Source organism: Triturus cristatus, chromosome 1_1, assembly GCF_964204655.1.
Source record: "Triturus cristatus chromosome 1_1, aTriCri1.1, whole genome shotgun sequence".
NCBI lineage: Eukaryota > Metazoa > Chordata > Amphibia > Caudata > Salamandridae > Triturus > Triturus cristatus.
Window position 1 is genome coordinate 1,296,657,398 of NC_140579.1, and position 15,996 is coordinate 1,296,673,393.

Consider the following 15,996-nt stretch of genomic DNA (forward strand, 5'->3'; position numbering starts at 1 on the left):
ATCCCTTTAGCCTCCCCGCCACGACTCTTCGCTCACTACAATTGGCTATTAATAGATTTATCTGGGACGGGAAAAAGCCGCGTGAAGTGAATACGTCACTCAGGTAAGGATTAATTTACTTTATTAAGTTCCAAATGTACTAGCACCCTCAGCTTGCTGGCAATGAGACTCTAAGGTGAAGGCAGCCTGTCAACATTCCAAAGCTGCCTTCACTACAACATTCTAAGCCATACCAGTGCGGAGGGTAGGGGAGGGGTGTGCGGAGCATACCAAGTGGCAAATTATAACACATCTTCCCCCCTAAATAAGTACAACCACGAAAACAGAAACATGTGTGTTCCCACATAAGGCAGGGGCAAAAACCGAAAAGACAAGAGGGTTATACACAATGTTCATACCATTCTGAAATCCTTGTGCAGACTAGGGGGATTGCGTTGTCTAAGACCCCTTCCCTCTTGGTTCACCCTTGCTCTGGGCCTTTGTTCCTGATTTCCCCTTTGCCCCTCTTGGTCAGTCTCCCTCGGACCTGTGGCCACCCGATCCATGCTCCACTTTCTCCCATCTTCCAAGATGACAACATTTCTCTTCACCTCTCTTATTTTTCCTGGGGCATAGAACTTGTCACCTTTGCCTCCCAAACTCACAGGTTTCCGAATATACACACTTTGCCTTTTGCTAAAGGGTCTTTCCTTGGCACCCCATTTGCTGTCATATCTCTCTTTGTACATCTTCTGCCTTGTTTCAACTTTCCTACTGAACTCTTCCGGATTGATCCTCACAGGATCCTTAGGCTTCATCCAATTTGGTGACAATTTATAACCCGCCTTTCTACTTCTCAACAGTTCAAAGGGTGTATGACCCGTGGATAGGCTTGGTGTTGTGTGGTAGGACCAGAGCATGTCTCTCAGAGCCGCTTCAATGTCCCCCCCGGACTTGACTGCTAGTTGGATACACTCCTTCAACATCCGGTTAGCCCTCTCCACTTTGCCATTGGCTCTAGGGCAGTACAATGGGGTACGTATGTGCTTTATGGACATATCCCTTAGAAACTCTCTCATCTCCTCCGACACCAATTGTACCCCGTTGTCCGTGATCAAAGTGGAAGGTATGCCCTCCTTTGAGAATACGTCACTCATGAATTCTACTATAGCTTTGGTGTTGATGTTGTTCACAAATTTGTGGGTGACCCAATTAGAGTAATAGTCAATGAGCACCAAAAGGTACCATTGCTGTGGTCCCTTAGCCTTAATTGGGCCGGTGATGTCAAATCCTAACTTGTCCCACGGGGACCTTGGAATCTCCACTGGACTAAGTGGGGGTCGCCTGATACATTTGGATTGATCGCTTACCCCACACGCGTAACACTCTTTCACTGTCTCTTCCATGCTCGAATCCATGCCAGGAAACCAATATTCTGATCTCAATCTTGCCTTGCATAGACTCCTACCCAGGTGTCCCTCATGGGTTAGGTCAATGATTTTTCTCCTTAACCCCTCAGGGGGGACTATTCTGCCAGCCTTGAGGAGATACTCTCCTGCTATTGACAGCTCGTTGCGTACGTTCCAAAATGGTTGTATGTGCTCAGGTAGGACTCCACATTTGTTTGGCCACCCTTTTACAACCCATGTCTTCACCTCCCGGAGGGTATTGTCCCGTTCCATGTGTTCGTCCCACTGTTCTTTAGACATGGCCGGTAGTTTAATTTCCAGGACACTCTCCCTGCCACTGAGTTCTTCCTCCTGTCTCTCCACTGGGGCTCTGGATAAAAAGTCTGCCACATTATTCTGTTGGCCCAGTACATATGTTGTTCTGAAATTGTAGCCTTGCAACCCCAGAACCCATTTCGCTATGCGGGGAGTCATATTTTCTAAGACCTTGTTACCAAACAAGTTGACCAAAGGTTTGTGGTCCGTGCATACTTCGAATGGCAAACCCCAAACATAGAAACTGAAATGTTTAATTGCCCAATACACCGCCATAGCCTCTTTCTCGATGGTGGAGTAGTTGGACTCTGCCCCAGACAAGGATCTTGATGCAAAAGCTACTACTTTCACCGTATCGTCCACCCTTTGTGAAAGCATGGCTCCCACTCCTTTGCCGCTTGCATCAGTTGTGATTATAGTGTCCTTGTTTATATCAAAATTGCCTATAAATGGTGCTGACACTATTGACTCCTTTATGTTTTCGAATGCCTGTTCTTGTTCCTTCTCCCACAAGAATGGCGTGTTTTTTTTCAAGATTTCCCTTAGGGGATGTGCTATCATTGCAAAGTTCTTAATGAACTTAGCCATGTATTCGGCTAAGCCCAAAAACAAAAGATCTTCTTCCTTACAAGATGGATTGGGTGCCTTCCTTACTGCTTCCACCAGATCTATTTTGGGCTTTATCCCCTCCTCCGAGATGGTGTGCCCTAAGTAATCCACAGAGGTTACTCCCACTTTGCATTTGCTTTCTTTTGTGGTGCATCCTACCTCCCTTAACCTTTTGAGTACTCTTTCGGCATTCTCATTATGCTCAATGTCGCTCGACCCATAAATCAATATATCGTCCTGAAAGCACATGGACTTTGGACAATCTTTCAACACATGTTGCATGGCTCTTTGAAACGCTGATGCCGCCGACGCCAGCCCAAACGGCATCCTCAAGAATTTAAAGTTGCCGAATGGAGTGGTGAAAGCAGTCAGTGGTTGGGAATCAGGATGCAGCGTGATTTGGTGGTAGGCCGATGAAAGGTCAAGCACGCTAAAAAACTTAGCTCCCTGCAATGTACTCAACATCTCGTGTATTCTTGGTAGGGGATGCCTGTCCACCACAATGTTGGCATTCAACGCCCTCAAGTCCACACAAAGCCTAATGCTTTTACCTCCATCCTTACTCGTTATTACAATGGGCGCCAACCATGCTGAGCATTCTATCTCTTGTATGACCCCTTGTTCAACCAATTTCTCCAGTTCCATTCTTAAAGGTTCCCTCATCAATAAGGGAATGGAGCGTGTTTTGTGCACGACAGGTGTTGCCCCTTCCTTGAGCTCTATTTTATGCACGTAGTTTTTGAGTACCCCCAGCTTTTCATTAAACACTTCTGGGAATTCTTTAACCAGATTGGACCCCACGCCTGGGGGATCTATGAGAAGTACCTGCTCCTGGTTGTTGGGGTCGAGCTTTATTCCCAATTCCTTCTGGTGTTTCCACCCTAATAGACTTGAGCCCTCCCTGGTTACATATACCTTCCCCACAGTGTGCCTGTCTTTGAAGGATATTCTCATTCTCACCATTCCTTCCAACGGGATGGGCACTCTATTATAACCTGAGGGAGCTATATCAGCTGTCTCTAATTTGATGTTGTGCTTAGCAAATTTTTCATGGAACACATTCTTGTCTACGGAGAACATGAGTCAGCATACACTTTGAACTTTTCTCCATCCAGACTTATCTCACATGTAGGGTACTGTGTATTATCCTCCTTGCTCTCATCCTCTATCTGACAAATATAATTTGTATCCTCCACCACCTCTTCTTCTGCTTTGTGTTCAATCATATGCACCTTTGTACTACTAACGTTGCACACTTTGGCAAAATGACCCTTTCTGTTACACCTCCTGCATGTGACATTCCTTGCTGGGCATCGCCAATTGTTGGCTAAGTGATTGGCTAAGTGATTGTGGTTCCCACACCTATAACATTTCAGCCCTTCCATCTTATTGCTCGCACCCTCTTTGTACCTGTTTTCCACTTTACAAACTGCTTCCCCATTCAGCGCGTCTTTAGACGTAGCTTTCTCTTTACTTTCCTGTGTTGCCATAAGCAGGACGGAGGTTTGGGGGTACCTTGGATTACTCGATATTACCAAGCCGCACAGCTTCACTACATAGTGGAATTGGTCCCTCTCGGAAAAACACTGGTCCTTCATGGATCAAGCAGTTGCCGGCTCCAATATCTGGAGGGAGGTCTGGCTGCCCTGAAGACATCACGCTTGGGGGCTGTACTTCTCACCAGTTACGAATTCAAAACTGATGGTGCGGAACTCTGTAGCTCTAAAGCACGGTTTAACGATGTTTTCCTCCCCAATGACCCCAATCCTCAATAACCCTCACTTTTCACCGGGACAAAACTCAGACGTGTTTAATCGATGGCACGACAGCGGGTGCAAACGAGTGGGCTCTCTTTTTGATCAGAGTAGGATTATCCCCTTCAACCAATATACACTAGACTATTCTCTACTCACGGCGGATTTGATCCCCTATTTACAGCTGAGACATTGGGTGATGTCCTCGGGATGTCAGAAGGGGTCAACTCTGAGCACCTTCGGAAAAAAAATGGCTGCCTCTTAAAAGGGACTATAAACATCTTATCACTGACCTATATGTTTACTCTCTAATGAGGGCCACATACCAAGGTTTGTTATTTTGTTTCTAATATTCAAAAATGCTCTTTCAGCCCAATTGGCATTACACGCCTGGCTGTGGATATAATCAGATCCACTGGAATCATACAATTGTGCGGCTGTGGTGATTTCTGCATAATTATAAATTTGCAGCATAATCCATCATCTGCCGCATAATCTGTAGATTTTTTTTTTATATAACTTTTTATTGAAAAGAAGGCATGTTACATAGGTAAGGCAGTAGTAAGCAAATTATCATTGTAGGTTACACAGTGAATGGTTCCCCGGAGTGTACACATCGTGCAGTGTCAAATCCCACCAGTGATCACTTCTCTGACTCTCGGTGGTTCACAAATCTCCCCCTGTAACTGTTCCACTGCCCCCATATTTGCGACCATTTGTTCGAGCACCCCCTGGCTTCATAAATGGATTTTTCTGTCACCATACACCAATCCATATCATTGGCCCAGTCTACTAACTTCGGTGGGCTCTGAGCCCTCCACAACCGTGCAATATTCCTTTTAGCAATCATAAGCCCCAATGTGACCCATATGCGCTCCCTGGAGTTCAAGTCTGTAGGGTCCCAGATGTTTAGCAATGCCAATTTATTATTACAGTGGATCTGTTGCCCCAGCGCTCCATCCATCTGGCGCACCACCCTTTCCCAGTACCTCTGGATCACTGCGCACTCCCAGAGTGTGGATAAAGGTGCCCTCTTGCCCACATTATCGTACACAGCCACCATCCAGGGTATAACCCATGCTAACCAGCAGAGGCCCTGACAAGTAGGATCTATGGAGAAGCTTCAGATTTTAGAAAAAAACCTAATTTTGTTTCTAGCTGAAATGGTTCAAAAGTTACACGTGTCGGTTGCCAGTGGAGGGCCTATTGCAAAGCTGGACTGATCACCTTTCAGATGTTTATTGCTATATTTGGGTATTAAACTGGTACGGAGGAGGTACATCCAACGCCCAGACAGTGTTACCAAGTTTAACAAGCATTGGCATAGCCAATAGGTCTCGCTTTTGGGACCTTATAAGTGTTTAGCCATGCAACAGTTGATGTTGTTGCACCAAGGATATTGTGCTGCATAACTAAATACTTATAAGGTCCCAAAAGCGAGACCTATTGGCTATCCCAATGCTTGTTTTGGTTTATCCTCTGGTGAATTGTCTACCCTGTCATCCCAGACATCTACTGCCCAACTTCTGATGTTGGAAAACATTTGTTAGGACAGTAGCCTATGAATTTTCAGCATTTCTAAGGGTAGCGCATGGCACTTTATGATTTAGCATTTTCAAATAAAGTACGGCCCTTGTCCAATTCTTTGCTTTTTAGAAGGTACAAACAATTATGAAATGCTTTATGCTCCGCTCCAGATGTTTTAAATTAACAACAATTTGAACCATAATCCCCGTTAGTAGAGTAGACTGTCGAGCTCTCTCATCCTCCAGCAGCAGTCATTGGAAACTGTCATGGGGTCATCTAGTGAGGCCCAGGCCGTTTTAACATGTGATGTGAATACACCGCCGCATGTCCTGAAATCTGACAGATGTTTCCGCACGCTCGGTGCCGCTGGCGTCTTATCTTTTTATGAACTGACTGTGATGTACACGGTGACAATGTTTTTATGCATTGATTTTACTCCTTCACATTATTATTTTATGCTGCTCTCACTTTAATGTCTAAATACAGTATTTAATCTGTTGAATCTAACTGAATCTGGCGCAGAGCTGTAGAACAAATTTGTCAATGTATGCAAACATTCAGACATCCCCAATGGTAACTTGGTATTAATATAAAAGTTGAAACAAAACGTTTTTAATAAACAATATTTAACCCGGTTGGGATTTTTTCCTACCACCTGTAATGAACATGTGAGCAGATGTCAGCAGCGAGCGCTTAACCCAATCAGCTAGGATACACAGGCAGGGTCGCGGGATGTCGAGGGACAGCCTGTCCTCGTTCTCTTAAGCCCTGCTAAGTCTCTCTTCTGAACCCTAGTACATCAGGGCTGAGCAAACTGGCAGCAGAGAAAGACGAGGCACTGGGGACTCGTGTGTTTCACAAGCAGTCATCACTGGGCCATCCTAAGGAGTTATGGGGCCCTGGGCCAGACATACTTTGGGGTACCCTGTTTGGAACAATTGTAAATTTATGACACATTTTCAGCTCAACCTAACCCCCTTCAGCACAGCTGGGGAGAGAAAGGCGGGTTTACTGATTGGTGAGGTAGAAAGAGGCGAGAAACAACGATATAGAGGTGAAGAGAGAACAAGCGTTGGCCGCTTTCGCAGCGATTGACCGTAAGTGGTGTGTGCGAGTGTGTAGCAGGAAGTGGGATAAGGGAGGGGGGTAGCATGGTGAGCACTTTTGCGGCTGCTTTGATGTTCTCAGTGGCCGCGCGGCTCACTGAGAACATCAAAGCAGCCGCGAAAGTGATCACGATGGATGACAAATGGTGCGCGCGCCCGGCGCACATGCACTGTAGCTGGAGGCCTCAAAGAAGCACTAGTTTGCACTTCCAAATGCCGCTTACTAAAATTCTAGCCAGAGCAGCGCTAAAGCGCTGGCTCAGACGAGACCTAAAAATGATGAAATAATGAAGTAATACTATTGCCATAATATGCCTTTACTTGAAGTGTAATTTACTCATAATTTGTCCCGTTTCAGCCGCATAATTCCAGTGGCCCTGGATCTAACACATCCACTTTGTTTAAGACGACAAGTGAAGGCGCGGAAATAACAGACTCGAAACTAACTTGTTTAACTGTGTAATTCTTGTGTCATGTATATGGTGGTCATGCGAAGCCCTCAATACCTTAGGGTCGAGGCCGCACTTTATAAAATCGCCACAAAAAAAACACGAAGGGAGAAGGGAGAAGGGAGAGATGGTGCTACAAAGAGCGGGGTACAACCCAAATGAGCGAAGCCTGAGGTTTTGCGATAGATTTAACAGTTAACGTACTGCTCTTTTCTCGATTTTATGTATTTCCTCATTTTTATGTATTTCCTCCTTTGCAGTCCAACAAAAGCTCTATTGATAGACATTGATCTGATAGGATAATAGGTGGAAACTTGGACCAATCAGAGGTTGAAAGTTTTAGGCCAATCAGATGATCAAACGCATCCTGCAGTGCCTCTGGGGGGTATCCCATCCTTGTGCTTTCGTTTCCTTGCGCCATTGTATAACCCATCTTCACCGTTCAAAGCTTCCGGGTTGTTTTACGTGCGCTTTGAAACTAAGAACACCGGTAGCAACAAGATGGTAGAAACCAGGAAGTGAGAACGACGGCGAAGAGATTTAACAGGATAGCAGAGACCACCAATGAGTAAGGGGTTTAAACCGAGTGAATCCGAAGACAACAGTCATGGGTCAATACGGAGGTGAGGGCTGCAGTGAGGGAGAAGGATAACTCTAAAGGAAGGAGGCAGAAGTTGGGTATAGATGAAGCACTGAAGCGAGTAATAATGGACTAGTGCAGAGGCCATTACGCACTGAATGGCAGCAGTAGGGTGTAAAAAGAATGAGGAAGGTTGACCGCTGGTGTAACCAGGATTTCTGTACTGTGATCCGGAATGCGTCCTATGCAAGGACCCCCTTTAGCCCGAGGAGCCAGTAATCTCTGGTCTCCTTATTTGACTCTTGGGGATCTATCGGCTAAGGATCCTCCTACTGCCTCCGAAGTCTGCAGCACTTTCACCCTGCCACAGGGTCCAGTGGTCCATTCTATCATCCTCCAGAGCCCGCAAGCACTGACCTCTCGGGCCATGTAACACAAGAGTTCCCTTGATACAGGAAGAAGGATCTAGAACTTCCTCATAAAGTTCCCTGAGACAGGGTGTCCGTCCTTCACTTGTAGTTGTTTTAATTAGGACTCTACGCCCGTCACTTTTTGGATAAGCAACTTCATTCAGAAGGCTTATTTTGTTATCAAGATTGGACATTCTTCACTTTAAGTCTGGGTGCCCTTAACCCATGTCCTGGAAACTGGACTTCTATAACGTAGTATATTATGAGCATTTACCACACGGACTGAAGAAGTTACGTCGCAGTTAGTCATTCTGTCGTACCCAGCACTTGATTTATTGTACAAATGAGATGTGTTATGGCCAATTCGAATGCAATTTATACTTCACTGGCAGCCAAAGGGCTCGTGATGACTGACAACTGGCTTTACCGATGGATACGGTGCTTCACAGGAATTCTCGCACATCTGGTGGCCGTGGGCTTCACCATCTTTCTCCTAGTACTGTCTCGCCCAGGAACCAGTAAGTATGCAGACTGTTGAATCAAAGTCTACAGAAAGCTTAATTATATGTAAGGCGCTCAGTTTTCCTTTTTTACTGATTTATACAGATAGAAAACAACGTGTTTCCAGTCTATGTTTATTTTTAAAAGCGGAGAAATACTGAAAATTGTGCTTTTTGTGAAAGACTCACCATGCTGTCATTCATGAATTCCTGGCAAAAACTGAACTGATAAACACTAGGGAGTTACAAAACAGGATCTCTCTTGTTTAGTCTGGAGTTACCTATGGAACTGGCTAGGTTTGCTAAATGTGTGCACGAAGTAAAAGACTGCTTAAATAACGCATCTTGCAATCTAGAACTTTAAGACTGCATCTTGGGCATGTCTAGACTTGACTTGTATGTTGTGATAAGACGCAGTTAATACTTATTGAATCTATACCTCACTTCTTAAATAGGTCCTCGAATGTTTTATTCACATGAATTTCTCTGTATCGTGATGCTCCTGCTCAGGGGGACAGATGTCCTGAGCTTTTTAACTTGATACACGAGTTACACTATCTTTTTATAAATTGACGATTTTATTTTTTCTTTTAGAACTTATGATTAGATTTGCAGTATTTAATTGTGTCTATTGTAGCAAATAAGCTCTTGTATATTATATTGGAGATACTTTTGTAACAATTTTTGTTAATTGATACAATAAAATTTACTTACTTACAAAACAGGATCAGATTTCCTTAAATACAGGCACATGTTAACATGTATCTGTAGTATAAAGCTAATATGCTCCTATGGGTGTAGGGTTATGTTATTTGTGGCTGCTTAATTTTCTAAAACACAACGGGCTTCCACCAATGAGTGCATGTGTAAGGGTTAAATACATGTAGAAATATACCATTTTATGACTCCATTTATTCTAAAAACACAAAATAAATCTGGATAAATACGGACGGAAATGTAAAAAAAAAATATATAAAACTAGGAGCCCTAATTATATGCCATCTATGAGGTAATTCTAAATTTAGTGTGCTCTTTTTAAATGCCAGTAACGTGACATATGCCTGTATCTTTGGTGTAATCTCCTTCAGAACCTCCATCCAGTCTAACAGCATGCTAATGACAACCACATTCTTTCCTTAATGCAGTTTATTATTTACACCAAACCGTTGTCCTGCAGCTGATTATAATTCATAACTTTCAGTCCTGTTTCATGGTTCCCTTAAAAGTCACACGTTTCATTAGGCACAAACGTTCCAATTTTCTTTGGACATGTATTGCCCTGCCCCCAGTCCATAAATCCTCGTGTCAGTAATTAAAGAAAGCATGATCCTAGTTTAAACAGGAACAGGTTTATTTTCAGAAGGTAGGTTTCGCCTCCCCAGCAGCATTCTTCATGGACATCCACTCCTGTCCTGCTGCCTTGCTCTTTGTTCTACCCTACAACCTCATCCACTAAAATTCCTCAATATTCCACACTATAACCAGATAACAGCACTTCATACTCTTTCCGCTTATTGTTCTCATATGTTTCACTGTTCCTTAATTCACTGACCTCTTACACTTTTATCCGAGTGTCTATCATTCCTACATCACTTTTCTTCTGTACGCCAATGGTCTTCTACTAATTTTCAGTTTTACTGACCTCCAATACTTCACATCTATTTATTAAGATGATGTTGTATATACTTGAAGCTCAGTTTATTTTGTAATTGTTAGAAAAAAGTGAGATGATATAGAACCAGGGTTATGCAAAAAGCACAGTATAAAACGCAGTTATCAGAAATGGATAGCATTCAGATTTGCATATACTGTGACTAAGGAGTGTATTCATATTTGATTCAGTTATTTATAAAGACTTGGTTGGATCCCTCAAAGCCGTCCTCGTGCATGGATGAAACTTAATCTAATATGATAAAATGTTTGCCCTCACGCTCCGTCCCTGATAAGAAAATGTCATGTGTCTTCTACATTGCCCAATGTGCGTTCCATTGTCGTTCAGCTATTTCACAGCCTCAGCTCTCGGGTATATTTTCCATGCTCCTGCCAAAAAACATCCCACCATTCACGTGACAGAGGTGCCATGATCAGTTAGCAGGAAGAGCCTCACTGTCGTTCTTATCCCATTATTCTCCCCAAGTGGGCCAAGCAGTAGTTCCACTTTTCTGAAGCAGGTCTCTTCTCTTGATCTTCAGAGGGCTACATTTCCCTTTCTTTAGCCAAAGAACTAGATCTGAGGCTGTCTGGTGTGAAAGACAATTGATTCTTTTTCGGGACATTACAGCTCTTTTCTCAGTCACCCCTCCAATATGTCCCATTGTTATGGTCTCAGAATATTCCCTGTTATTACAACATTCTATTTTGTTAGCAGGTTGCTGTCGCTCTTCAACTTTCCATGACAATTGGAGGGTGAGCATTCTGGCAAGGTATTCAGTGCTTTGCCTCCTACAGTGTTTATAACGCTGAAATTGGCGACTAATGCTCTGTGGTTTCTTATGAGATATGTTCATTGCTGAAGGGGCAACAGAAATTCCGGTTACAGACTATGGGGTGCAGTTTACATGTGAACGTATACAAAAGTTTCTTCATGTTATGGTCCTAGTGCGTGACACCCAACAGTAGGATTGTAGTCTCACTCTTGTGGTAAATATTTTATTACCGGTACTATTTTTTATGCGGTAAAGTCTAGTAAGAATAACTCAGTATAAATAAGAGGCAGAATCCGTGGTATTAGAGGTTCTGAAAGGCTTTATTCCTCTATAAAGGAATTATGGTTCGAACCATAGGCATCAAATTCCATCACCGCGAGGGTTCAGGAAGGGAAGGCAATACATTATTGACAAGTAAAGATATTTATATAAAAAGCATTACATTAAGACAGATGCAGGAGGCGTAACAGCTGATAATACAGATAATACTACACATACGTAATGAAAATAGGCGTAAACATAGGCGTAAACTAAAAACGTCATTAAACATGATGTCACAGGTGGGTGGATCCATAAAAAGAATCCTGCAATGTCAGCAGAAATACTTGGCAGAGATGCGTGCGCAGCCGCATGACATGTGATTGACGTGCAACTAGAGGATGAAGGGGACTTGACATTTAGCTCTACATGTGGAGACAGCAGTCTGAGGGGTCATGTCAACCTAATCCCAAATCATATCTAATATCTTATGTTTAAAGAACTGTATCATCCAAAAGGAAAGGTCTCTCGGACGGAATCTATTCTATACTGACTGTTAGTGCGTGTACAAGCGTCTAAGTGTCTACATGAGATGCGAGGGGGCAGGAATCTTCCATAGTAACAGGGGCTATGAATTACTTGCGAGAGGACAGTGAGGCCTGGCCCTTTGCTCGGTAGCTGGAAGAATGTTTACCTAAAACTACTAGACAGGAATGCATCGGATGAGGAGCGGAGCAGATAATCTTGAAGGTGAAATACAGTTTTTTGGCAGGCAACGGGCCGGATCAGGCATTGTTAGCCGCGCAGGGAGTAGGACAAAGTTCATGGATACAGATGCGGGCTCGGACTGGAGCTTTCAGAGGCAGAAAGCAGGAAAAGGCTTGATGGCAGAATTCAGGGCCTACTCGCCTAAATTGTAAAACGTGGAAAGTGAACCACATAAAGTCGGTGGCCTTTCATACTTAGGAACGGAATATCCAACTCATTCATGGCGGATCTGAAAGAGGACATGTTGACGGTGGACGCACATGTATTTGCGTCTTCATAACTAGAACTGGAGGGAACATACATGTACTTGGAGCCGTTGGGGTCTAAGATAGGGGACATAACTGATCATAAAATTCATATTTCCTCATTCCCTCCTTGTCCCCTACGGACCCTCAGGAGATATCGATCTTCATCAATCCATCAATCTGTTCATATAGCATCATTTGTTCTTCTTTTTTCTTCCGGGATCTTGAGCGAAAAACTTGAAGGCGGGATACACGATGTGGCACACAGACCACAAATCGCTGGTCCACATTGTAGACACAAGCAGCAACTGAATAGTATGAGAAAGCCAATACCTAGGAAGGATAGGATCCTCCATCCCCAGGCTGACAACACGCTCCAGAACCAACCGGACCAAGTCCAGGTGCCTGGATTCTGGTGTATCTGGCTTACGATCTTATGAAGTCGAGTTATGGCTTTATATACTGACGACGCGTTTTCTGGTATGAAAACACAGCAACTTGATCCGATGACCCTACAAGCTCCGCCCCTATCGGCCAGAATGACGTCAAGGACAAGACGATTTTGAAGAACAACAATCCGCATCGCAGACTGCTCCTCTGTTAAATTGCCTAGGGCGGAAGTAGTCTCATTCACTACTGCTTCAAGGGTTCTAGTTAATCTACGTATCAGTTTACTATTAGTGACTGTACCTATATAGGGAAAGAAACCTTTATTGAAATCTGTGTATTGCTCCCATGCCGTTTCAGTGTAATCGACAATCGGGAGATCTCTCTGCTGTCTATTGTGTACTAAATGGGTATTCCTGTGATAGTCAGGAGGGGCTAGGAAAACAGGTGGCAGAAGGAATGCTATGTAACAGGTACCATCCCAATCTAGAGGTAAACGTATATATGCAGTCTGGCCACATATGAAGTAGGAATGACGAGAAGCTCTGAATGTAGACTTGCCTTGATCACTGAATTTTATCACAGTGGTACATTTACTATGGCCCAGGTGTATGGAACCATTCTTTCTTACACATAATTCACCTTTAACTGGAAATACTGACATAGCGGGCAAGATTGGTGTAGCTTCGGATTCAACATTCAGAATCATGAGGTTAAGTGTAAAGTTACCTAATCCATATACTTCATTTTCTAGATCAGTTCCTGTTCTTTTGGGAAGTCCCTCCTTGTTAGGGTAGCAGACTTTAAGCAAAACTAGGTTTAGGTTTCCCCATACCCAGTTGTCTTGATAAACTACGGAATTTGAATCTAGGGAATTAATCAAACTAAACCATGCTCCACAGGAGCCATTGTGTGTGAACGGATACGGAAAGAGAGGCAAAACTCCCTTATAGTTCTGATAGGGAGGGAGTCGGCCACATATCCAACAATTGGTAGCATTGCTGGTCTGATGGGAATGATGTAGCATACTAATAAAAGTGTTGTTGCGCAGCGCAAATCTATAAGACAACTCATGCGGAGGTAATTCGCTAAAAGAATGTTCAGCAGTAGTATTGTAAGCACGCTTAGAAATAGGGTAATACATATGTAGCAATACACTAGAAATGATGATCAGAAGACTTAGAAAAAACAAAATTAATAATGTCATTATGCAGTGACTACGAAGCGATTTACAGTACGCATGTTTTTTAAGCTGTATCTGTCTATTTTTCTCTCTATTTCGGTCCAGAGGATACATGTCAGAGACAAATTCAACCGATTCACCTTGGAGAGGACTTAAACAATCAAATTGTCTGACTTGCTAGACCTGAGTTTCAGTTTATAGAGTTCGTTCCCCGACCTTTCAACCAAGGGGAGCTTTGAGTCTGTCTGTGAGGGAATACAGGGCTGAGTGTTCACATCGGACGGTAGTCCATAAAATTTCTTGATATGGCTCGAGTGCAACCACCCTTTACGTCCCTCAATCTTCACGGCTGTCCTTGTAGTCAGCAATACGAGTTTGGGCGACTTCCACCTGGGCTCCAGCTGGGTCTTCCGGTCAAAATTCCTCACAAGAACCAGATCACCTGGAACCACGTCATGGGGCTTCACCTCAGTGTTATCGGGAAAAGCTGCAGCTACCTGTGAACGACAAGATTGTAGTGCAGACATCAAGGAAGCCAGGTAATCTGTCAGCATATTACAGTCAATATCAGTGATTTTACGAGGTATAGGCGTCCCCCACATATTTGGTGGTCTACCGAAGATCACCTCATAAGGGGATAGCCCTGTTCGAGAATGTGCTACCATTCTCATGTAAAAGAGCGCAACTGGTAAGGCTACTATCCAATCGACACCTTTTTCTCTACATATTTTGGACAATTTAATTTTCAGAGTTTGATTATGACGTTCCACGAGACCTGCTGCCTCGGGATGTCGGACACAGTGAAATTTCCATTGATAACCTAATAAGAGTGAAACGTGTTTCATCAGTTCGGATGAGAATGGCTGGCCGTTATCTGAGTATACAACACGTGGTAAACCGTACCGTGGGAAGAATTCTCGAACTAACTGTTTGGCAGTAGTCGGGGCAGTGTAATCTGAAACCGGGTAGGCTTCTGTCCAACGGGAAAGAGCACAAACAACTACGAGAACATATTTGAATCCTCGACATCGTTCCATCTGGATATAATCCATCTGGAGGACTTCAAAAGCGTGCTCGGGAGGTTGAAATCCACCCTGCTCTACGGGAATGCTTTTACCTGGATTAAACTGACAACATATCATACAGGTACGTACTTTCTGTTTGGCTGCTGCTCGCAAGTGTTTGTTGAACCAAATGTGTTGAATGCTGTCTAGCATAGCTTTTTCTCCTAGGTGTGCTGGACTATGTATTGTGTTAATGATGACTTGAACCATGGAATCGGGAAGAAACCATATAAATTTTCCCTTCGTCATCCATCCTTGATCCGTTTGGATCCCTCCTAATTCAGTCCATTTCTTTATTTCTTCTGGTGTAGCATGTGTCTGTATGTCAATTACATCAAGGGCGGGATCCTTAACTGTCATGCAATGTGTTGGTGTCGGGCCTATTGTCTTTGTCGTGTCTGTTGTATGAGTCTGATTCTGAGCAGTCTGTTTAGCTGTTCTGTCAGCTAGGTCGTTACCCTGAGAAATGATGTCGGTAACTTTTGTATGGGCTTTGCATTTCATAATCGATATTGCAGTAGGTAGATGAATTGCGTCTAATAGGGCTTGAATGAGGGGTCCGTGTTGGATGTGGGCACCGTGAGAAGTTAAATAACCTCTCTCTCGCCACAGTACGCCGAAGTCATGGACGACTCCGAATGCATAACGTGAATCTGTGTATATGTTGACTTTCTTATTTTTGGCTTGAATACAGGCTTGTGTCAGAGCTATGAGCTCTGCTGCTTGAGCTGACAAAGTGTTAATACAATTGGTTTCAATGACTTCAGTGTCTGTTGTGACTGCGTAAGCGGCCACTAACTCTCCTGTACTTGTTCTCATACATGAACCATCTACATACAATGTCAGGTCCGGATCTGATAAAGGAATATCTGTCAAGTCTTGTCTGGGTTTCGTCGTGATGGTAATGACTTCAATACAATCATATGCTAATGGATCTGTTCCATTTACTGGCAAAAGTGTGGCAGGATTTAATGTATTACAACGTCTGATTTCTATGTGTGGCTGAAACAATGTTAATTCATAACCG

At 43.6% G+C, this 15,996-nt stretch overlaps 1 protein-coding gene across 2 annotated transcripts in view; it reads left to right on the forward strand.

Moving 5' to 3' along the window:
• Positions 1 to 7,553: 7,553 nt before the first annotated feature.
• Positions 7,554 to 15,996, forward strand: part of CYB561D1 (cytochrome b561 family member D1) — a 113,659-nt gene continuing 105,216 nt past the window's right edge. For both annotated transcript variants that reach the window (XM_085653054.1, XM_085653064.1), the window contains exon 1: positions 7,554 to 8,656. In XM_085653054.1, the coding sequence (XP_085509180.1) occupies positions 8,482 to 8,656 (175 nt within the window). In that variant the 5' untranslated portion in view covers positions 7,554 to 8,481. The remainder of the gene's footprint in view (positions 8,657 to 15,996) is intronic.